The 23,961-nt window shown below is 34.7% G+C and overlaps 2 protein-coding genes across 3 annotated transcripts in view; both read left to right on the top strand.

Annotated features, from left to right (window-relative positions):
* LOC144957137 (uncharacterized) overlaps positions 1–23,138 on the top strand; it is a 29,296-nt gene extending 6,158 nt beyond the window's left edge. The window contains exons 4-12 of one of the 2 annotated variants that reach the window (XM_078888159.1): positions 1,672–1,820; positions 5,613–5,733; positions 8,975–9,176; positions 14,253–14,324; positions 16,325–16,426; positions 18,917–19,345; positions 19,623–19,790; positions 20,771–20,898; positions 22,370–23,138. In XM_078888159.1, the coding sequence (XP_078744285.1) occupies positions 1,672–1,820; positions 5,613–5,733; positions 8,975–9,176; positions 14,253–14,324; positions 16,325–16,426; positions 18,917–19,345; positions 19,623–19,790; positions 20,771–20,853 (1,326 nt within the window). In that variant the 3' untranslated portion in view covers positions 20,854–20,898; positions 22,370–23,138. The remainder of the gene's footprint in view (positions 1–1,671; positions 1,821–5,612; positions 5,734–8,974; positions 9,177–14,252; positions 14,325–16,324; positions 16,427–18,916; positions 19,346–19,622; positions 19,791–20,770; positions 20,899–22,369) is intronic. The other variant, XM_078888163.1, reaches the window with a different exon arrangement.
* LOC144957150 (uncharacterized) lies at positions 10,492–12,468 on the top strand. Its single transcript, XM_078888170.1, has 3 exons — positions 10,492–10,649; positions 11,054–11,344; positions 12,329–12,468. Exons 1-3 carry the CDS (start codon positions 10,638–10,640, stop codon positions 12,359–12,361), a joined length of 336 nt encoding a protein of 111 aa, XP_078744296.1. The 5' UTR covers positions 10,492–10,637; the 3' UTR covers positions 12,362–12,468.
* Positions 23,139–23,961: the final 823 nt, after the last annotated feature.

The following is a 23,961-nucleotide window of genomic DNA, read 5'->3' as shown; positions in this document are numbered from 1 at the left end:
GGACGAGAAAGGTGGGGGATCGTTCTTGCTGTGTTTTTAATTTCCAAATTGCTTCCTGTGTTTGACTTAGAAAGAGATTACTTGATTTTGTCCTGGTCCTGGCTGGAGTCAGATGTACACTGTGTTGTCTTGATATATATTTTTCTCCTTGTAAATAATCTCTATGTCATGTATCATTATATTATTTTGTTTGTTTTGAATATAATATTTTGTAAACATTAAAGAGTATTCCTCATAATCGGACCATGTGCCTGTGTCTGGATGGGACTTTTAGGTGATCTCAAACTACGCACTTTGATAGTTTGCTCTTGGAATCAACTTCTGTTCCCTATTTGATCTAGTCCCAGTTATAATATATATAACCCATGTTTCAAGAGGTGAGATCTTTATCCATGGATCTCAAGGTCTCTTTTTTTTTTTTTATTCTTGTTTTTTTTTTTTTTTTTTGGTTTGATCTGGTGATCAGGTTCTTTGAGATAGACTGGCATCCTATCTAAAGAATAGCAAGCAAATATTATTGTCTATTTAACACGACAGAGGCCAGTATAAACTCCAGCTCCATGGGCCTTATGGCTCTAAAGGATTACTATATAAATTTAAAGTTTGCGAGACAGATCCAATATTTGTAAACTATTTACAGTGATTTATTAATATTTTTTCCTGAATGCTTTGTCTACTGATTATTGTCCATAAGCTTCACAGTTGGTTATTTGTTTTTGTTATTTTTAAATCAGGCCTGTAAATTCTCAGGCAATTGCCTGAAATCAGACAATCCATTATTCTCTAGCACAGGGGACATATTAGACAAATGAATTGTAAAAAAAATTGCTCCCATATTAGCCCTAAGTTAATAATGGGAAATGTAAAAGTGAAGCATAGCTTAACTATAGCTGTCTCTCTCTGCGTGCATAATGAGTGACCATTATGGGGATTCCCCTTTTTTCACAGATATTTATGTGTTTAGAAAAAACCATGGGTGTCAGACAATACTTTCGAAACTGATTGAGGACTGGAAAAAGGCATTGGACAACAAGCAATATGTAGAGGCAATCCTGATGGATTTATCTAAAGCATTTAATTGTTTGCCACATAACATACTCTCGGCATATGGGGTGGCACAAAAATCTACAATGTTGATTAAAAGTTATTACTTATCTCTGAATTCTTAACTTTCCTTTGTTTGTAAGAAAAAAGTTCATTGAGTTGCTTTCTCCTACAGACAAAGAAAAAATACAAGAACAAAATCTAAAAAATTCTGAAACATGCCTGAAACATTTGTAGATCACTGAAGCAACCTTCACTTGACAGAAAGCAAAGTCAGTTATAAATCCAAGTGGACTTGGCTGAAAATTAAAGACAAAAATGGAGACTTTCTTTCAGATTATGTCAGAAAAATTTCTAATGCTGGGATTGCTTACTGTCTATAGTGCAAAGCCAGATTGAATTGCGTTACAAAGGGGCTGACTTTTTAAAAGCATGTTAGATTGATACATCTAACAGGATGTTTGACATGTCATACTATAAGGTAACCGATGGTTAAAGTAAGATTTCAATTTTGGAAAAGACGATTTACTGGCCTGTGAACAATACGCAACTACAATTAAGACAGTCGGATGAGGAAAAAGGCCGTTTTAATTCATCCATGGATATAATCTTTTTTTTTTTTTCCAGCATGAAGAAATAGACACAAATCGTGATCAGTTCAGGAAACTGTTTATTGGAGGCCTCAACTACGAAACAACTTTTACAGGACTAAGAGATTATTTTGCACAATTCGGTGAAATTGTTGAATGTAATGTCATGAAAGATGGTGAGGGCAGGTGAGCATGTCAATGTCCTGTCCATATCCTTCAAATATTATTTTGTAGTTTATTTCAGCAATTGTAATTTGAAATACATGTTTTTAAATTCTAATTCCTGTTATGGTATGATGTCTTAAGATAACAAATATTTGAAATGCTGTTTACTCATAAAAGACCCAATTTAAAATCGTAACCCTTAGTTCTGCAATTGATAACAGAATGCATCAGAAATACTTTTTTGATTTTCTGAGATATTGTCAGGTTTCTATGATATGGCGGAAAACAGACTAGATATGAAATCATCTATTTTGACAGATCCATTTTTGTCATTTTTCATCTTTTATCCACAAATAAGTCATATATATATCATTTTAAAGCTTGAAATACAAGGATTCAGAATTTGTAAAATTTATGAGCAGGAGATGATTGTTACTTTAAAAAGTAGGTCAATCAACAGTGACCATGATTTAAAAAAACAAATTAGAGCTTTTACATAGTGCAATATCCACTAAATGTGCTCAAAGCGCTTTATAAAGGATCCCTGACCAATAGCAACACTTAACATGTAGAACGAGACATGACGCCTGTTAGGTGATATTACAATTTTTTCCGACAGAGACAAAGCTGTTGACGGCCAGGTACTCGTTTTACACCTGAGTACAGTGAGAGAATGTGAGTATAGAGTCTTTTCCAAGGACTCAACTATGCGCTGAGCAAGGCTAGAACCCAGGACCTTCCGATCTGAAAGCGAGTGTCGTACCTCAAGACCATATAGCTGCACAAAATTACATGGAAGTGCAAAATGAAAAGAAATGTTAACAATCTGAAGTGACAAATGACTCAAAATACTATTACACAGGTCCATTTTTTCAAATAAATAACAAAAGGAATATATTTTTTACTTTGTATTGGAACTAACTTTATTATACAACAAGGGGGATAATTACATGAGACAAATAACAAAAACATATTTTTTTGTAATATTTTAAACTTTCATTTCAACTTTGAAAAAGAAATGGGTCCTTGTTTTCAATTGTATTGTCAAACGGGTGGAAACAACCCAGGAATAGACATCTGGAGGGTCCTCTTTTACCTATCACACTCTCTGCTCTTAAACAGCTAGAAATGTTCAGATTTGTACTTATATTGAAATATTCAGCATAGGTTACCAAAGTTGACATATATGAACTGTATATTCATCAACAATGTCCAAGTTCACACATTTCAGGTGACACCAAACTTTATTTTCCAAAATTTCAAGTCAAAACTACTACTACAAACAACACTACCACATCAGCATCATAACCACTACTACTCCAACCACCATCACCACATCATCATTCCACTACTACTACACTCAGCACCACCACGTCATCATCACTACCACTACGACTACAACCACCACCACCACCACATCATCACTACTGCTACAACCACTACCACCACCACATCAACACTACCACTACAAGCAACACCACCACCTCATCATCAGTTCCACTACTACTACAACCACCACACATCACCATCATTACCAGTACTAATATAACCACCACACATCATCATTATTACCACCACTACTACAACCACCATCACCACATCATCATCACTACCATTACTACTACTACATCGTCTCAACATTACTACGAGGGCTCTTTCAGAAATAACCGAAAAATGCCCATTGCTCAGCAACCAGTGGAGATTTTTTAATTCTGTAAACGACATGATATTCCTTATTTCCTTACGGATATTCCCAGAAATTATGAAGTGCATCATTTTGCACAATGAATTTCTAGACGATTTTAAAGATGGCGGCCCACCTTGAAACTTGGTCAAAGGAGGAAATCAGAGCTGTCATACGTTTTTTGAACGCCAAAAGTCTGAATCCTACCGAAATTCATAAAGAACTTCAGAGTGTATATGGTGAGCATGTTATTAGCCGTACACAAGTCTATCACTGGTGTAATTTGTTTGAAGCCGGTCATTCCGACTTGACAGACAGGGAAGGGAGAGGGCATTCGATAACTGCGACGTCAGAAGACAATGTGAAGCGAGTTGATGAGCTTATTCGTCAAGACAGGAGGTTGAAACTTCATGAAATCGCAAGCAGTCTTGAAATTTCGGAAACTTCTGCCCATAGAATTTTATTTGATGAACTTGGCTATAGAAAAGTCAGCGCAAGATGGGTTCCTAAGCAATTGACAGACAATCATAAAGAACAAAGATTGAACATCTGCAGGGAACTTTTGAGAAGAAACAAGAGCTCACGCAGGGTTCACGGGAATACTGCCAACACCGGCGGAGACTTTCTAGGGTACGATGTGACTTTTCTTGACAGCATAGTCACCGGTGATGAGACTTGGTTGCACCATTGCACCCCAGAAACAAAGCAAGATTCGATGACATGGAAACATCCATCCTCACCTGTTGCAAAGAAATTCAAAGTCATGCGGTCAGCAAGGAAAATAATGGGAACTGTTTTCTGGGACAGTCGTGGTGTTATTCTGTTCGAAACCTTACAACCTGGAGAAACAATCAATGCTGCAAGGTACTGCCAAACTCTTGACAAGCTTAGGGAGGCCATTCGCAGAAAGCGCCCAGGGCAGTTGACCAACAGGGTCATTTTGCAACACGACAACGCTACACCCCACACAGCACGAGTGACGCAAGGTTGGCTAGAGAAATATGGATGGGAGATTTTGCCATACCCACCACACAGTCCAGACCTCGCACCATCTGATTATCACCTCTTTGGGCCACTGAAACGTGAGCTGGCAGGAAAGCGCTTTGTTGATGTCGATGAAGAGCTTGTTGACCATGTGCGGAAATGGCTACAAAACCTTGACGGAAATTTCTTCCAAGAGGGTATCTATTCCATGGTGCGGCGTTGGCAGAAGTGTGTCGACAGACTTGGCTGTTACGTAGAGAAATGAAGGACGAGTCAAGGTATGAACACGTGCAAGAATTTTGTTGATAGCATAAAAAACGCAGATTTTACAGGCATTTTTCGGTTAATTATGAAAGAGCCCTCGTACAACCACCACCACATCATCATCACTACCACTACTGTCAGTAGTATTCTACTACTGCAACCACCACCACCACCACATCATCATCACTACAATTACTACTACAACACCACTACCACATCATCATCACTAAAATAACGTGATTACATCATATATCGGTAATATAAACAAAGATGGAAATACATTTTTAAATTTTTAAATCATAAAATTGTAGTTAATACATCTAACTTTTGTTAAAAAGAAAACAAAAGTTAACTTTAAATGAAAACTGTTGATACTCTTACCTCATTTGATCCATTCTAAAACCAAAAGTAAAACCTTCGTGTCTTCAAAACGCCACTTTTGCTTGGTAAAAAATCTTTTAAAAATCTAAAGGAGCAACATTTCGCCACCATTTTGTTACCACAGCTCAAGGAAGAGTTGATCTATCAAAAACATCAACTATAGTCACCAAATCTAAATTAGATTTTGATATATTGTGTTGCTAATGCAGAAAATGCTTTTCCTGTCATTATTGTGTTTTCCGCCCTATATGCGATTGTGTTTATGGATGTGTGTGTGTGTGTTTTTTTGTATAATAATTGTAGTATTGCATAGCTGTGATAATTGTCAAAAAAAATAACTTTGGTTGGAAACGGGACAATTAATAAAATTATTTCCTTCTTTCGATGGGCACAGGGTGTTTTTAATTGTATCTCTTGTATGTAGTCAAACTGTTGATAATGGCAACAAGATTGTTAACACTTTATTTTTCTTTGTCATTACGTCATTCTTCATTGATTAGGTCAAGGGGATTTGGATTCGTTACATACAGTGATGTCTCAGGGTTGAATTTAGCACAAAGTAGAAGACCTCATACAATTGATGGTAAAGAAGTGGACACAAAGCGTGCAATGCCAAGAGATGTGAGTAAAGCTGATATAGTAGCTCTTTGATATTATAATGGTATCATTTTATAAGCTCTGTATAACCAAGGTGTGAAACAATTTTTACAATATATATTTAACCCTATATAAGAACAGTCATCCAAATGGACTCCACCTTTAAACTCACTAATTTTTAAATGTCCAAATAAAAGAGATCAAATTAATTAGTAAGCATGGTCTGCGGTTGTCAACCAAGCCCCCCTATGCTATAAATTCTCTTACACATGAATCATGCCCATAATGAAAAGCAGGTCGGTCATAAATTATATTGCGATAACAAGAGGCAGGTTTTGGAAGATTCTTTGAAATAGCGTGGGGGCAGGGGATAAGGACATATGGGTCAGGGTTATGGCACAATGTGTTGTTATAGAACTAAATGTCCATACAGGATACAGGAGGCATAGTTAGAGAGGGAGAGCTAATGTGGCAAATGACGAGGACAACTTTCAAGAAGAGAAAGGAGGAGGGAGGGAGATGAGAAACAGAAGGAGGAGGAAGAAAAGAAGCAGCAGCAGCAGAATGAAAGGAAGAGGACTAGAAGAAGAAGAAGAAGCAGAATGAAAGTAAGAGGAGAAGAGCTGGAGGAGGAGGAGAAGTAAAGGGAGGAAATAAAAAGAACAAGAAGAGAAGTGTGATGAATGGGAAGAGGGAGATGAGAGCAAACCTACAACCAAAACTTTAACATAGCTAAATTGGTGAGAGCAGAGTCAAGGCCAGTGCAGAGAAATAGAAGGTCACATAACTGAGTCTGTCCAGACAATTGACATAGCAACCTAATACTAATTACAAGCTTCTTAATTCCTCGCCCCAAAATAATGATATGATGTTGCTGCATAATGTGACAGAGAAAATATTGGACTTACCTGAATCCAAGGCATCTCTGAAGAAGAAAAAATATTTTTGATGACATTTGAATGATCCAATGACAGTTTCAGGCATGCAACATAGTACATACATTTATAGAAACACAGAGAGGAGACTATTTTGATTAATTGGGTGTTAGCGGTGTTGACTTAGCACTAAAAGTTATATAAACATGATCCAGCTATGAGCACGCTCTAAATGATTCCTGAGAACTGTGCATATAGATGGAGACCACAATATTATAGATATTTAGCACTTTCACTCTAAATTACCTGTATTTTTTATGCTTCAACTTTTAAAAAAATACTAGTGGAGAACCGTCAATATTTGCGGGGAAATTAAGGCTATTACAAACAGGCATTTATCCATTTGAATTATTATAACTACTGTTTTGTGGAAATTAACATTTTGAGCCATCAACTATCAAAATCAGTTAGGTATGAAGTGTGTAGGTGCAGTTCCAAGCGTCAAATGACCAATCATATTGCCCAATTGAGGGGACGTTTCATTATTTGCTCAGTCTTGTTGAATAATATATTATCGTGTGCGGAAAGGTAGGTCCTTTTTTAAAAATAATATTCCTTTAAGTATGAAGCAAGTTAGGGCAATGAACACAGGCTCCTGATAATGACCAACTTCATCGGCTGATTGTGGAATAAAACACTCATCGAATTTAGTTGAAATAGTGACAACCAATCATAAATCTTCTCTGTTGGTTACTTAAAAAAAAAAAATCCATTTATTTATTACAGAATTAGTAGTCAAAGGACCGATTTGCCCTTAAAATATGCAGAATTAGCATCTGAATTTTCTTAATTTTAATTCAGAACTTCCTTTACATTTGTTGTGTAAACAAAGAGGGTTACTTTCACTTTACCGGAAGCAAAACATAGTCTACAGAACCAATTGGAAGTAGAAGTGGATGCATGACTGAGCTCTAAAGTTATTGTTACAACTTCCTTTCTAACTGGTATTTATTTCTGTAAGTAATCAGTGATGATAATCTTCCGCAGAATTCCGGGATTTTAAGATTTTCTCAGAAATTTTCAGCTGATTTTGCAATGTCAAGCATTTTCTCCTGACAAAAGCTCAGGTCAAGTGGTGGATCCGTGAAAAAATCACCATCATGTCTTGTGTCATATTTCAACACCTGTGCTCAGTTGTATGTATGTTGGTGACACTCTCATTTATATGGCGTCAGTCGACTATTGCAACCATTTACACATATATGGTAAACTCAAACTAGTTGTAAATATTGATCTTAGTCCACTACAGACTGAAGAGCAATATGATTGAATTAAAAACCATATGGCAGACATGTATAGATTTTACTAAGCAAAAGCAGCTTTGATGCAAATCGACATCTTATTCAGTCAAAAAGATTAGCCTTGATGAGAGACAATATAAGCTCTCACCAAACTCATTGGTCACAATGCACAGTATGTCAATCTCTTTACAACTGTCATTGTCATCCTGTTGTGTAGGCTATGCCCAGTCCCTCGCCTCCTATCTAATTGTCACAAGTAACATCACAAACCCAAACTGCAATCTCTAATAGAGTGGTGACACACAACTGTAGCATTAACTCCTGCTCACTCTCGAGTTTTAAACCTGTCACGATTTCTTCCATGATGAAATGAGATATTTTGTTTGACTGATTTATTAAATTTACCACTTTTTGAGGGTGAAAATTTGTTGCGATTAACCAGTGACTTTTATATAGAATTAATTCCGTTTCTTGGGAAATGTTGCGTTTAACCGAATTGCGATTATCCAGAGTGGACTGTAATATAATATATGAAACTATTATAATTTATGTCATGATTTTGTTTTGAGTTTGACAGATGGACCAATACATTTTTCTCCTTTTGACAAATTGCCATTATCATCACTGAATAATTCATATGTGTTGAAATTTGTTTCGGTCATATTGAGACTAAAGGTACAATTGCTTTAGCCTTGGTTTTTGTGTCAAATGACTATGGAGATTTATTTCTGGCTGAGACTAAGCTAAGAACTTTGGTAGTCTTTTGATTTCTTCGAAACCTACATAATAATAAAGAGCTTTTCAACATGTTTCTAATGATATTGACACCATTTTAAAAAAGGATAATCAAAAGAAAATTTATGAAATGTACTCCCTATGTTTTTTGATCCTCGCATTTTTGAGAATCCCTGCTAAGGCCTGGTTGTGAAATGATACCAAAGAATCATATTTTGTTTCTAGATTTATAAAATAACAAATTTACAATGTCCTTCCTTCCATTATTTACATAATTTTAATCACTAAAATGGCCCAGTGGTGTGAAAAGTGCTGTTAAGTTTCTAATATCAATTTAAACTTATTGCATTTCAGTCTGCAGATAATAATATGACTGTGAAAAAGATGTTTGTCGGAGGTTTGAAAGAAGATACAACAGAGGAGATGATCCGTCAAGTGTTTTCAGAGTATGGTCATATTGAGGAAGTTGATATCTTGAAAGACAAGTCAAATGGCAGGCCCAGGGGTTTCTGTTTTGTTTTGTTTAGTGATTATGACTCAGTGGACAGGGCTGTTTGTGAGTTCCATGTTTCTTGTGAAATTTCTCTTCATTCTTTAAAAAATCATAGTTTTCCTTGTTTTTATCTTTTCTTTTATTTCGCTTACTCTTCTTTTCTTTTCTTTTTTTTTCTTTTTTTTTTTTTTGTTGTTTTTTTTTTGTTTTTGGTCTTTACATTGCAAATTGTGCTCAACTTTTTTAAACAAATTTTAAGCGCAAAGATTAATTTTGATCATTTCTTGAAAATTGAATATTTTGCCTCAGTGCATTATTTTCATCTTAGCTTTGAATTTTTATAAATATTGAAGTAAACTTTGAACTAAAAGCAGGTTTATTTTTATTATTTTCAACACCACCCTTAACAGCCTCTCTTGAGACTTATTTTTTGGCCCAATAACCCAAGACTGGAGTTTTTAAGGTATTTTTTAAACCATGTTATTCAAGATGTAGTTGTTCTATATCAATGTAACTTGGGCAATCTGGTGTTAAAAAAGAGAGAAAAAAGTTGGTCAAAGATTTGAGAAGACCTTCACAGGGCAATGAACATAGACAGACTTGAGGTTGAATTCAATAGATACACTTTTTAAAATTTTCAAGAAGAATTCCTTCACTCTCCACAATTTAGCAATTGTTCTCACTGGAAAAAAAAGGGCTAACTCTTTTGATACCAAAAAGTATACACTCTTATTTTATGTTAGGAATCCTCCACTTGTGAATGTGAAAGAGTTTTCAGCCAAATAAGGAGAGGATCCCTGTGCACAGAGAAGTTAGGTGGCCTACTTATCTTGAAGTCAGATTCTACTCTTTGCTATGGAACAGAACTTACTCCAGAATTCCCCAAGAAGGCAAAAGCAGATACAAAAGAAGTGTAACAGCAATAGATTGACTTTTTTTTATGTATGAAAATTACCTTCACATGTCCTAGGATAAACCAGCGAATTAAAACAAGGAAAGGACAAATATAGATTTTATAATGTTAAGCAATCTCAATCCAGATTTTATATTTTATTATATGTTCTGTCATTTTGAATCAAGTTGGCCATGATCTATTTTTATACTTACTCTTATTGATAAAAGGCATGTTATCTTTCTGTATTTTTCTTTATTTTTGATGATGTCTTTAATGAAAATGTGCGACTTTTTACTTTGCAAAACGCGGGTCTAGAGGCATATTATTGTAACTGCAATTTCCTAGAAAATGAGATTATTGTCAGTCTTGAACAATCTTGGTACAGTTTTGTCATAAAATTATTGTAACTGCAAAAATGCATCAGGATTCGCCAATATGTTTAATGCTAAATTATTGCAACAACTGATAATTCATTTCATTGGGAGGGAAATTGATGTAAGTGTGAATGATTGCGAAGCAAATTATTGCAACTGACCAAAGCTATCCCAGAATTCCGCATTTTCATCTCACAACAAATGAAAACAAAATGGCTGCGCCCATAAAAAAGCTGTCGGCTCGAGAGGCTTTGGATGCTATTTTGGGTAAGTTTTTATATTATTCTGATAATTTATTTTCAAGTTAGAGTTTTTTCCAATTGTATAAACCAAAAGAAGCATAATTGATGACATAAATTTGTTAAATATTATATTTTAGCTACGAAATGAGTGCACTCGCTGCACTTGACTTTGACATTGACTTTCACTTTCACTTTCCATCCTACTGTTTACTTACTTATATTTACTATAAATAGATAGTACATACTAGTAACTTTCAAGATGTAATAAGATAAGGCAAAGAATCTTAGCCTTGTCTGATGTGTGAAAGAAATTTGATGGAATTAGTATTGAATGTTTGGTAACCAACCTACCAATGACACAACGATGTAGACCTTGTTTTCTATACCAATCTGACTAACTTTCCTGATTGTTCTGTTTTCATTTTTCAGAGTCCAGTGATGAAGATGAGAATTTCCCCAGTTCTTTTTCGGACTCTGATGATTTGTATGAACCGTCTCTATCAGATGATTCAGACTAGTCTATGGATACACTATCACCTCACACAGTGCAGGAAACATACACACCTGCTCCTGTCACTGAGCCCTCTCCTGAGGTCAACCCAGCACAATCACCTGCTTTGCTTGGGGAGACTATCCATTCGTTGTCTCCACCGCCTTGTCCCGATAAGGATCAAAGCTCGCCTGGAACTGGAACTATCTCCATGGAATGTGAAGATACAGGTAATTATGATAAGTTTGTTACTTTTCTTTTCATAACTTGAAAGGGTTCCCATTAGTTGTCCTCAGGTTTTATCTTGTGATTTGAAAGTTACCATGTTAGCTGAATGACAGCAACAATACTGAACATAGGAAATGTAAGTTTACAGTCCACTCCGGTTAATCGCAACACCTTGGGATCCACGAAAATGTTGCGATTAACCGAAGTTGCAATTAACAGAAGATGAGTTTCCAATCCCCTGTTGCAACATTTTACACATATATGGTTATCTCGTACTAGTTGTAAACAGTGTCCACAGACTGAGCAATATGATTGAAATAAAAACCATATGGCAGTCCTGTATAGATTTTGTCAAGCAAAAGCAGCTTTGATGCAAGTTGCCATCTTTTATTCTGATTTGATTCACTTTCACTCTTTTGTTCTCAATATTTGTAAGACTCAAAGAGATTAGCCCTGGTGAGAGCCAATAAGCTTTCACCAAACTCGTTGGTCACAATGCACAGATGTCAATCCCATGACAAAGGATATCGCTCAGTCTCTCTTTACAACTGTCATTGTCTACCTTTTGTCAAAACTATGCACAGCCCCCTCACCTCCTATTTAATGGTCACAGATGACATTTCAAACCCATGTTGTAAAGCCCCGCCCTCTTTTATCTCCTATAGAGTGGTGACAAACTACTGTAGCATTAAATCCTGCTTACTCTCAATTATTCAACATGTCACGATTTCTTCCACGATGAAATCATGATATTTTGTTTGATTGATTTCTTGAATTTACCACTTTTTGAGGGCAAAAATTTGTTGCGATTAACCGAAGTTTGTTGCAATTAACCAGTGACTTCTATATAGAATTAATTCTGTTTCTTGGGAAATGTTGCGATTAACCGAAAATTGCGATTAAACCAAGTTGCAATTATCCAGAGTGGACTGTATCTTCATTGTCTGAGTAATATAATTGTTCCCCAATGTTTTTTTCTATTTCAGACTTACCATCAACTGACATGCCTGAAACAGTGAATCAGCAACAGAATCCACCAGAATTGGAAAATGAATTTATATCATTTTTTCCTCTGTATGTTTGATAATAATATGTACAAAATGTTTTTTCCCTGGTTGCGTTTATGTTCATGCCGTGTTAAGCGCAAAGAGCCCATATTGTTGGGAGAATGCGCTCTAAAGTGTCCTCATTAATATTCTAATTATTAATACATATTTCAGAATTGCTTGCATTTCTTATTTTGTAGATATATTTTACTACATCATAACTCATCTTTGCGAATAGTAAATACAAATGTTCATAATATTATGTCCACCGAAGTAATCAGACTCGGGACCTCAGAAAAAGACTTCCATGCATTGCACCTTTTCCAATTACCTTCACCTTAGTCTTTTTGACACGTTTTTTGTTATTGTTTTAATAGTACTCAATGCTAATTTTAATAAGATTCTTTTAAATGTCAAAAGTTTTAACTGTTTCACGGCTAGGTAAGCTTTCGACCGAACCGACATTCAACTTATTTTTGTCGATTTATAACTGACTTTTGCAGTTTTCATCCAGAGATTTAGTCCCTGTGATGCGCGCTCGATCACTCGAAGCTTATCACAGGGACCAATCTCTAGATGAAAACTGTAGAGGATCGAATGGTGTTTGACGTAAATACAGCCTAGCCGCGAAAGGGTTAGGCCTCTGAGTTGAAAGCGACTTACATGGTTTGCCAGTCTTACCTTCAATGTACATTTCATTGAAATAATCTGACATTATTTTTTTTTTATCCAGAACTGAATAAATTTATTATAAATTATAATTGAACTTACTTGTTATCATTTTTTGGCTTGTTTGATGTTGTGTGACACTTAGTTGGGTAATGACAAATTATTGTAAGTGGTAGGTTCATAACATCCCACTATGACATGTTGAGAGGCAAATTATTGTAAGTGATTATAATCATGATAAAAGCTATACTTGTTGCATAATCATGTTAGTCATGGTTTTAAATCATTTTTAGTCCTCTCATTTATCAATTTGATGGGCAATCTATTGCCACCCTTTCATCTCTGATTTTACAAGAATAGCTAAACATTCAAAGTTAATTTTCTCAAAACAGGAAGTTTGCAGTTACAATAATATGCCTCTAGACCCGCGAAAAAGTAAGGGAAAATGACTTGCTTTGAATAAAACGCACTTGTAAGAGTAAGTGCAAAAACTCAATTTTGGGTGTCAATTATTAATTAAGATGAAATAAGAAACTTTCGTAAATGTCAAGAGTGATTTTAAAAAATGATCATTCTGGAGTAAAATTCACTTTGTGTAGTACATTTCATAGCATGGCTCAACTTTGTACACAATTTGCAAGCTGACTCCACATCTCCAAACAATTGCTTGAATCTGAGATAATTTAGAGTACATTACAGATGCACATATAGATAGTATGCGCTTGGCTAAGAAGCTCATAACATTGCCATCCGGAAGTATAACGGACCAACACACAAAACTGTGTGTATCCATGAACGTTTATAGTCAGGTTAATACAGTTTAGTGAGCATTACTCATAAAGGCGGATGGCAAAAAACAATAACAAAGACCCGAGTGACGTCAACCAAGAACTATCTATATACAAGTCTGAATTAAGATAGAAACGTCAAATAAAAAGTAAAATTTTGTGAAGATTTAAATTGAATAATGAACTAAATTTTACTTTCCTGACACATAGCCTACATATGTTACCATGTTACCACTCATTTAGTGGCAATTATCATCAGTAACATTATTTTTATACCTGTCTCAACAAGTCCATATTGAGTTGAATTTATTAACTTTTAAATTATCAGGATGATCTAAGGGCTGACTTTTTTAAAACAATTGTTTTGGTCTGTTTTGTATTTATTTTTCTTACTCTTCTTTATACAGTGAAAAAGAGGCACAATCTTAATGGGTGCAGTGTTGAAGTACGGAAAGCTGTAGGAAAGGATCAGATGGCATGTGAGTTTTACTTTTTAAAAGATGTTTCTCTATTATTATTATTATTATTATTATTATTATTATTACTGTCAAAGCCGCTTTAATTGGAACTGTGCTGTTACGAGGAAACTTTCAATTAAGTGGCATTCCAATAAACAATTCTGGGGAGGCCTTCATAATCGGAATAATATCATGGCTCTATGTCTACAGCCTTTTGTTTTTCATAATATTCAACATTACATGCCTTTCTCCGTCTCCCTTATATCTGTTTTTCCAACTTGCTTTTGTCTTTGTCTTGGAATGAGATTTTTGTCCTGGCCATGGCTGGATACCCTGGCTGGGGGGGGGGAACAGTCAAACATAAAGTTAATTTTGGAGATATTTTTTCCTTGTAAATCATCTCTCTGTTATGTACTGTATTATTTTTTCTTTTACAAATATAATGATTTGTAAATACTTGAGTGTGTTCCTCTTATTGGGATCCTGTGCTTGTGTCTGGATGAGACTTTTAGGTGATTTCAAACTAAGAACACTGATAGTATGTCTTGGAATCTACATCTGTTCCCTGTTTGAAACCTTCCCTTTTGTCTTTCTTCTGTGCTTTCAATTGTAAATCTATAATTATTTGACTATCATATTTTCTTCCTTTATACTGGCACTGAAATGACCTAAATGTGTCGCAAGTGCATAAACTCCTTAAAAACAGAGAGAGAAAAAAACCCCAAAACCTTTCTCCATGAGCATGGATGTTAAGAGAATGAGTGACAATATCTAGTGAGTACTTTCCTTATACTCATAACCCCTTTGACATCCAATATAAATGAAAAGACAAATGAACATTTCTCCACCATAGTCTACAAAACATTTTATTCAACGTTTGTCAAGAGCAACAATCGTTTTACATGAATATCATATTATATTAAATTTCACTGCTCTTCACAACACTCAATATGTGAAGTCTGGCAAATAAGATAAATTGAAATTGATTGTAAATGACTCAATGATATCATTTTTATTGCTCTTACATGTGACACTTTTGTTTAAGGTTTTCTAATTTTTTTAAAAGGAAAAAATATTTAGTTAATCTCTGAAATCATTCCTTTTAACCAGAGTATATTCCGATTAACCAGTTATAATTATATTGATTGAATTGATCATTTCAATTAAGCATCTGTTCCTATTAAGCGGTATTCCAATGACTCATGGAAACTATAAAGCATCTGTCAATATTAAGCGGTATTCTACTGACTGGTCGAAACTATATTATTATTATTACAGGCCTGCTTACTAGGAATTGGAAAAATTTGTAATTTTCACAGGTAATGGCATTAGTAGTAACTACCCTTAAAAATTACCATACATTAAATTAACAATACGGATGTCTCTGTTATCTAGATAGGTTGTCTGGGTGGATTTTTTCTTCTTTAGTTGTACAACATAATCCTAAAATTCTTGTTTCCTGAGCACTTATTTTGGTAACAAGCCATTACAATATAGAGGATTTATGACTCTGTAATCTTAACATCACACTTACCGCCTTGTCTGTCTGCCTACTCCAGTTCAATGCAATTGACAACCGATGCGATGATTGATGTATAATCCAGTCTGAGAAACTGTTCCTTGTAATGACAAAAAATCAACAATCCAAAGGAATTTCACCCCCTTTTTCCCAAAAACATTTTAAAAAATAAAATAAAATAAAACAAAGAGTTAACACATTCGAAAATAAACGAACAAACTATCAATCCCCCCCCCCCCAAGAAAAAAGAAAAAAATGATTTTAAGTACATAAATAAAAACAATTCTAATAAATCACACCTTGGCTAATGATGAAAGCAGTATAGTCCTCTTGTTGTTTGCGGCATAATTACATATGCCACTTTAGGTACTGATTCCACTATTAGGATGTCTCTGCTATTTTGACAAAATGCTGGGAGCAGAGATGTTAAGTTTATGGAAACGTGAATAAAAATATAAAAAGCGCTCTAAAGAGTAAAATCATACTCTACGTCCAATTTCAGCCAGAGGTTCTGGTCCTCCCTCACGTGGCGGCTTTGATGGTCCAAGAAACAGGTGGAATAATGGTCCTCAGAGAAACTTCCCCAATGGAGGAGGAAGATATGGTATTTCATTTGTGTGCATAATGCAGAGTTGCCAACTACCATTTTCCTCCAGAGATTTCACTTTTCTTCATCTTCAACTTTTTTCTCCTCTTTTTCCTCTTCTTCTTCTTGAAAGTTATCCACCTTCTCTTCAAAATTTGACTCTCCTCTCTAACTTTACGTCTTAAGAATTGGTAGGTTTTATGCATGAGTATTGATAGAATAGATGGATGTTGTTAACACTTCAAGTCGTGATCATAACACTTCAATCCTTTCACAAAACCATGCTTGTTGATTGATTTGATCTCTTTATTTTGACAGTTTAAAAACTTGATTAGAGAAATGAGTGTGCTTATAAGCTGAGTTCATTTGTGTGAGTATGATTACACAGACCTGCCACACATCCCGCATTTTCCAGGATTGTCCCGGATTCAAGCCAAAATCATGGCATCCTGGAATTCAGCTGATAATCCAGGATTATCGATACTGGGAAAATAATATTTATTCTTCAAAATTCGAATTTTTTAAATTTACGAATATACAAGTGATTTCCATATCTGTGTCAACTGTTTACTCTGTCATTTTTGGTTATTGACCATCAATACTGTTTTTTCAGTTAATTTCAGTTGTTTATTACTGCTACATAACTAATGGTGCAGTTTCTGAACATTAATTTGAAGTGGTCATGGTTAAAATAGGTAGGCACTTCGATAACTTCAATCCTGTGGCGTTCCATAGGCTCACTGTACCTGTAAGATGAAATGCTTATTTTGGAATTTTAATTTTGGTCCTTTGTTGTTTTGTGGCGTGATTCGTGAACCTATTTTTTTGGCTGATTTTGGTATCATTTCAAAGGATACAAACAATGAAGTAGAATATTAATTATTTTTTAAATTATAAGAACTTTTTAAAATATGGATACATTTTAATTATACTTGGTACATCAATAGTCATTAATTGAAAAATATCTCTTGTTTTATTTCATTGAAATTGATTCACTCGCACACTTTTATATTTTGCTCACTATCAACTTTGTTTTTCAGGACAAGACCAGTATATTTTTGTCAATTTTCACTGCACTCTTTTTTTTCTTCTCCATACTTACCATACATGAAAATGATTTCTATGAAATTAAAACTTTCAGACCTTTAAAATGATACCAAACACTTGCCATGCATTTTTTTATTGACACAAATTCAGTGAATACAAGTAGTGGTCCAACTCTACTGCAAAACCCAAAATTTCCAAATTACCACCGCAAGGTGCTGGTTGAGAGGCAGCAGAGAGATCACAGATTCTCTGTAAAATTTACTAAAATTATCAACCAAAAAATAACAACTCTGGAACCATTTGCCTTCGAGGAACAAGTAAGGTACCAAATTGAATGTTATTTCAATTCACGTCCGACTGATTGGATCAAATTAAGATGTTTTGACATTTTTTCTTCTAAGACAATACCACAAAAATGAGTTTTGTTAATGCTTGCTTTTCTCAATATCCGATCTGTGTGACTTAGTAGGTTTTGATCCTGACCCCCTCTTTTATTGTAAATACGTTTAATTCCTCGTTTTAATGAGTGCAATTTTCTTTTTCTTCATTTTTGCTTTTATCCTTTATTGGGATGAGAAATCCCTGTTTTTGCTCCCCAAAATCCATGGCTTGCATAATTGCATGTTGACAGGTCTGCTAACAAAGGGGCAAATTTATATAATAAAAATTCTGGTTTGCGCCCAGAGTGTGCTTAGAGCCGGATCATGCTTAAAACCTGAGTTTAAACAAAGACCTCTGTATTATCATCAATAGACATGTCTTCAGACATACACATTTTCCAGATGAATTCAGCATCTACATATTGCATTACACTCAGATCTTGCCAAATTTAATTTTTCATTATTAGATTTGAATAATTGTACCCCATGGCAAACTTTGTAAAAATTTGGATCGTATTATGGATGGAGACCACTGTATTATTACCAATATTTTATTCAGATATGCATGTTTTACAAATGAATTCAGTTTGTACTTTTTTTTTTTTTTGCCTGTCAGATCTTGCCAAGTTCAAATTTTTACCTTCAGATTGGAATATATTTGTAAAATGGCAAATTTAGTACAAATTTATGTAACTTTATATTTTACCCCAATGTGGATCTCTTTTCAAATTGATTTATGTAATAAGTATTCTAAACGTTTTGGAATGATGCTATAGCATAGGTTATTACAGATATTTTCTTGAGATTTGGCTTTTTTGGAAAACAAAATATATGATTGGTTTGTTGCTTTTGTCAGGTCCACTAGTTATTGTCGCTGAACCAAATCCCAAATTTCAGTCTTTAAAAGTTAGATTGCATCAAATCCCATGCTTGTCATTCTCATACCTCTCTTTGAATTCAATCTAGTTTTTATTATACTTCTACAGATTTACCGTGCTCATTACTCTTCACAAAGTTTCACCTTTTTCCATTTTTTCAAGAATTTCTCCACAATACCTTGCCATTGCTTTTTCTTTTCCAGATCGTGGTGGTGGTGATGGTTTCAACAATTTTCGAGGACGAGGTGGATATAACAACAACTTTGGAGGTCCTCCAGGAGGTGGACGTGGTGGTTATAATAATTTTGGTGATAGTGGCAATAGCGGAAACTTTGGTGGCTATAACAACAATTTCTCTAGTGGTGGCGGTAGCGGTGGTGGCAACTACAATGGATCTGGCAGTGGTAATGGTTTCAACAACTTTAGTGGTTCTTCAGGTGGGGGAGGTGGTTTTAACAACTCTAGTGGTGGTTTTGGCTTTAACAACTCGAGTGGTAGTAGTGGGTTCAACAATTTTGGTGGTTCATTTGGCAATGGTGATTTTGACAATTATGGTGGTTCCTCTGGTGGTGGGACTGGCGGCAATTATCAGCAACAAAACTGGTCAGGAACTGGAGGCTATAATGACAACAGTGAGTGTTTTATTGACTTTTACATTTTTGATGTTCAATTTGAAAATAAATGTCGTGATTTCCAAGGATCTATTATAGTTTTCAATTGAGTCATCATAATGAATAAGAATGGTATGCCATCATTGATCAAGAGTGCAGCATTGCATATAAATGAAATCCTATGATTTAGTTTTCTTGAACACAACAGTGACTACAATCATAATGACTCAGACAGTAACATCTTTAATCAGATGCTTTTATCAATATTAATGAGAACCATTCATATTTTTTATCTCAGGTGGTGGATGGGGTGGTAATTCAGGAGGAAGTGGTGGTGGGGGATGGGGTGGTAATTCAGGAGGAAGTGGTGGTGGTGGATTTGGGAACAACTACAACAATGACTATAGTGGTGGTCCCTTGAAAAGTAACTCTGGCTTTGCAGCTCGTGGTCAAGGACCTTATGGAGGTATGTTTTCTCTATTCCACCAGGACTCTGAAACAATTTTAAGTGTCATTTCACAGAAATAATATTAATTCTGTCAAGTCAAAAATTATTTTTTTTAAAATAGAAATTTACTATTTTTTTCTGGGTATATCAGTATCAAAAGTTTTTCAGAATGGGTGCTTTAATAATTTAAATACCATTTTATTCGATGCTACCTCTTTACATTATATAAGACTAAAGAAAACAATTTTATTCAAGGGGGCTAGAGCTTTAAGAGTCATTATATTCCAACTAAATCTGCATTATCAACTGTTGCAGCTCTATTATAACTAGAAATTGGTAACTCATCTGTATAGCCAGTCTGAGTTTTACCAAAGATCAGGATCTTTATGTCACATTTGTTCCATCCACACACAAAAGCTTAGAATTGCTTGCTTGACTGAAAGCAGTGATGAGATTGGTGTTTTGAACGTAAATGGTTAGTCATGACTCTGTTTTACCGTTTTTAAAAGTTCACTCACTTGCATAAACGAAGATTATTACTTGACTTCAGAAATGGTATCTAACTCTTTAACTTTTCCCTTAGCTTTGAAAAATTGATAGCCATGCCATTTTTAAGTGAATAATGAGAGAAGTATCATGGGTTAATTTCATTCTTTCAGTCAAGGACATGATTTTTCTCCATTGAAAAAAATTATTTTTAGATCTGATTATAATATTAAAAGCGTGAATAAACCTGAGAAGGGATTAGTATAGGAAAATGAGAATAAGGAAGTAGAAATAGCAGGTGAATCTTGAAAATAGTTTAATTGTCCAAAAATATTACCATTTTTATTTCGTAATGTTTATATATTTATCGATGTATTTTTTTATTTTATTATTTTATTATAAATATGTTAATAAAAATAAATATAATTACAATAATTTTTTTTATTTTTTTTATTAAAAAAAAATAAAATTTGCTTGTTGGTCGTCATTTTAAAAAATAAATTACTCTCTAGGTGGTTATGGAGCAGGTGGTGGTAGTAGTGGTGGAACTGGCAGTAATCGGGGAGGCAACAATTCTGGTAGCAGTTGGCGGTAGGATGTTGAACTCTTCCATTGAGAAAAGATGTTGTATTTATCTTAGGTGAGTATAGACATTTTGTGTCTTACTTTCATAATAATTAGTTATGTTGCCTAGTAATTCAGATTTTTGATCCAGGACTAATGATGAAAAGAATTTCCAAAAGGACCATGAGGGGAACCTTACATCTAAAGGTAGGAATATTTATATAAACACAGGGAGTCGAGGGTAAGTAATCAATGCTTTACAATGCTGATGCTGGGTGGGGTTTCCTACCTCCATAGTGGGCAGGGAGGTACTTACCGTGTCTTCTATCCCCTTATATCTGTTTTCCAACTTGCTTTCTGTCTTTGTCTTGGTGTGAGATTGCTCGGTTTTGTCCCGACCCTGGCCGGAGTCCTTGACTGGGAGGGAAACAGTCAAATGCATAGTTATTGTTTTGGGAGATGATATTTTTTTCCTTGTAAATCATCTCTCTGTTATGTGTTATTATATTTGTTATTTTTAATGTATAATGCACGCATTTGAGTGTATTCCTCTTTGTTGGATTTTGTGCTTGTGTCTGGATGAGACTTATAGGTGATCTCAAACTAAGTGCATTGGTGGTATGCTCTTGGAATCTGCATCTGAACCCTATTTGTTCCCAGTTCCCCTATGTCTTACTTTTTCTTGGGTGCTTTAATTGTAATTCTAGAACTTTTTACTATCCCATTTTCTTCCTTTTTACTGGCGCTGATATGACCTTAATGTGTTGCAAGCGCCATAAAACCTGTAAAAACACACACAAAAACAAACAATGCTGATGAATATGGATACTTAAAGAACAGAAAAAAATTCAGTTCCATACAGGCATTGAATCTGGGACACATTATAAACCATTTTGCACCAGTGTCTTTGTGCTGACAGTTTTGTATGGGGATGTTAATAATTATGCATAAAATCCTGTAATATCCTGTAATTATTATATTTTTAAATCTTTAATTTGTATCATATCTTTTTATATAACAATAATATTGACAGTTTCCAGCTTAGAAAAATAATTACTAAATAAAAACACTAATGATGTTCAGAACGCCTTTTCGGTAGTCCCTTAGTCATTTGGATGCCTTGGTGCAGCATAAATAACACATTAAAAAAACGAGCTTTTTGATAAAGTAAAATTCTCTAAACGTTCTCATAGCACTTGAAAAGGGGTCCCTAACCAACAGCTATACATAACTTGTAGGACGAGCCGTGACATATGTTAGGTGATATTACAATATTTTTTTTTCAGAGACGGCCAGGTCCTGATTTTATGCCTGAGTACGATAAGAGAATATGAGTAAAGAGCCTTTTCTGAGGACTCAACTATGTGCTGCTCAGAGCAGGGTTTGAATCCAGGACCTTTCAATTCGAAGGCGAGTGTCATACCACAAGATCACATAGCTGCATATTAACAACACATGACATTGCTTTGCATTCTTTTTTTTCAACTGAAATACATGTATTTTGTTTCCCTCTAATATTTTTCCCCTTTCATTGCATTCATATTTAGGTAGTCAGGAAGTAAAGAATCAGTCTAGAAAGTGTGGCAGGTAGGGAGGCAGATAGACAGGCAAGGACACAGGTAGAAAGGCAGGCAGGTAGAACTCATACAGGCAGGCAGAGAGAAGGCGAACAAGCAGGTAGACAGGCAGATAGTCTGATCATCAGGATTAGATAGTTTAGTAAAGCTTTTTAGTTAGATCTTTTTTTTCTCTGTGTATGTAAGTAGTCAGTACAGTGTAGTAGGTGTATTTTTGTCTACATTTTTATAGTTGTACTTTTAAAGCATGTTGGCTTCTCTTTGATTTTATTTCCATGCTGTTTTATTTTTTATCGATAAGCATTGAAATTATGTGGATTAGAATTCCAGGATTACATAAAGTAGTAGATGTTCTAGGTTGTGTGATAAATACTGTTATCACTGGAGAATAATCCTCTTCCATAATAATATCCAATCTATGCTTCTATCTCACTCAAATCTAGCATATGAACCAGGCACTTTCAAATTTTATGAGCTTCTCATTTTAAAAAAAATATAAATGCATATTTACTTCCTCTCTCTTTGGGTCATTTAAAATATCCCATTCATTAAAATTTGTTGTTTTGTGATTGGATTCTTATTTTATTTTATTTATTTACATATATATATTTATTTCTTTATCATTAAGTTTTTGTTTCAGGTCGGTCTGTATTTCATTTCACTTATGTCATTTTGTGGTCCGTACTATATGTTATGTTGTCATGAAATAAAATAGTGGTGTCTTATCCACCCAAACATTTATCTGTTTTATTTGGATTATTTTGAAAATGACTATTCTGCAATTCTCCATCTGTTTTTCGGAACAAGAGATGGCATAATATTACAATCTTGTTCCTGAGCAGGTATTTGGCTATTTTCAGAGTGTTGTTGTTGTGTTGTTGATGAATTTAATTTGTTTTGGGTGGGGTCTTCTATCTGTTTTCCCTTTCCACATTACTCTCGTCTTTGTTTTGATTTAACATCTCTATTTTTTCCCCTGGTCCTGGCAGAGATCCTTAGCTGAGATAGAAGCAGTTCAATGTATGGATCCTTTTTTTTTTGAGAGATGATAGTTTTTCCTTGTAAATCATCTCTTTTATGTAATATTTTAGTTTTTAGTTTTGAATCAATACTTTGTAAACAATTGAGTGTATCCTTCATAGTGGGATCCTTTGCTTGTACCTGGATGGGAATTATTGGCCATGTCCAAATAAGCACATTAATAAATTGCTCATTAAATCTACTGTTCCATTTTTGAACCAGAACCTTTGTCTTGCTTTTTCTTTAGCTCTTAAACTTCAGATCTAGACCGTTCCCTCATCTTCTTCCTTTCTACTAGTGCTGAAATGACCTAAAAGTGCTGCAAGCACTGTAGTTCCGCTAAAAACAAACAATTTCTTCGTTTGGCGCTGAAGACAAAAATCTAATCTGCAGAATTTTGTCTATGGCATTAATGATATCCAGATCCTGGGTAATTTGATCAAAATACATTTACGAAAAAATAATTATTTAAAGATTTTTAAAAAAGTTGTCCTGGAGCCTGAGCATATCCCGGTTTCTAAAGCGTGAAACAGACAATGGCA

Source organism: Berghia stephanieae, chromosome 1 (genome assembly GCF_034508935.2).
Source record: "Berghia stephanieae isolate SIO BIC M18660-M18661 chromosome 1, UCSD_Bste_1.3, whole genome shotgun sequence".
NCBI classification, from domain to species: Eukaryota; Metazoa; Mollusca; class Gastropoda; order Nudibranchia; family Aeolidiidae; genus Berghia; species Berghia stephanieae.
The sequence above is the reverse complement of the archived record's forward strand: the minus strand, read 5'-3'. Positions and strand labels throughout refer to the sequence as shown.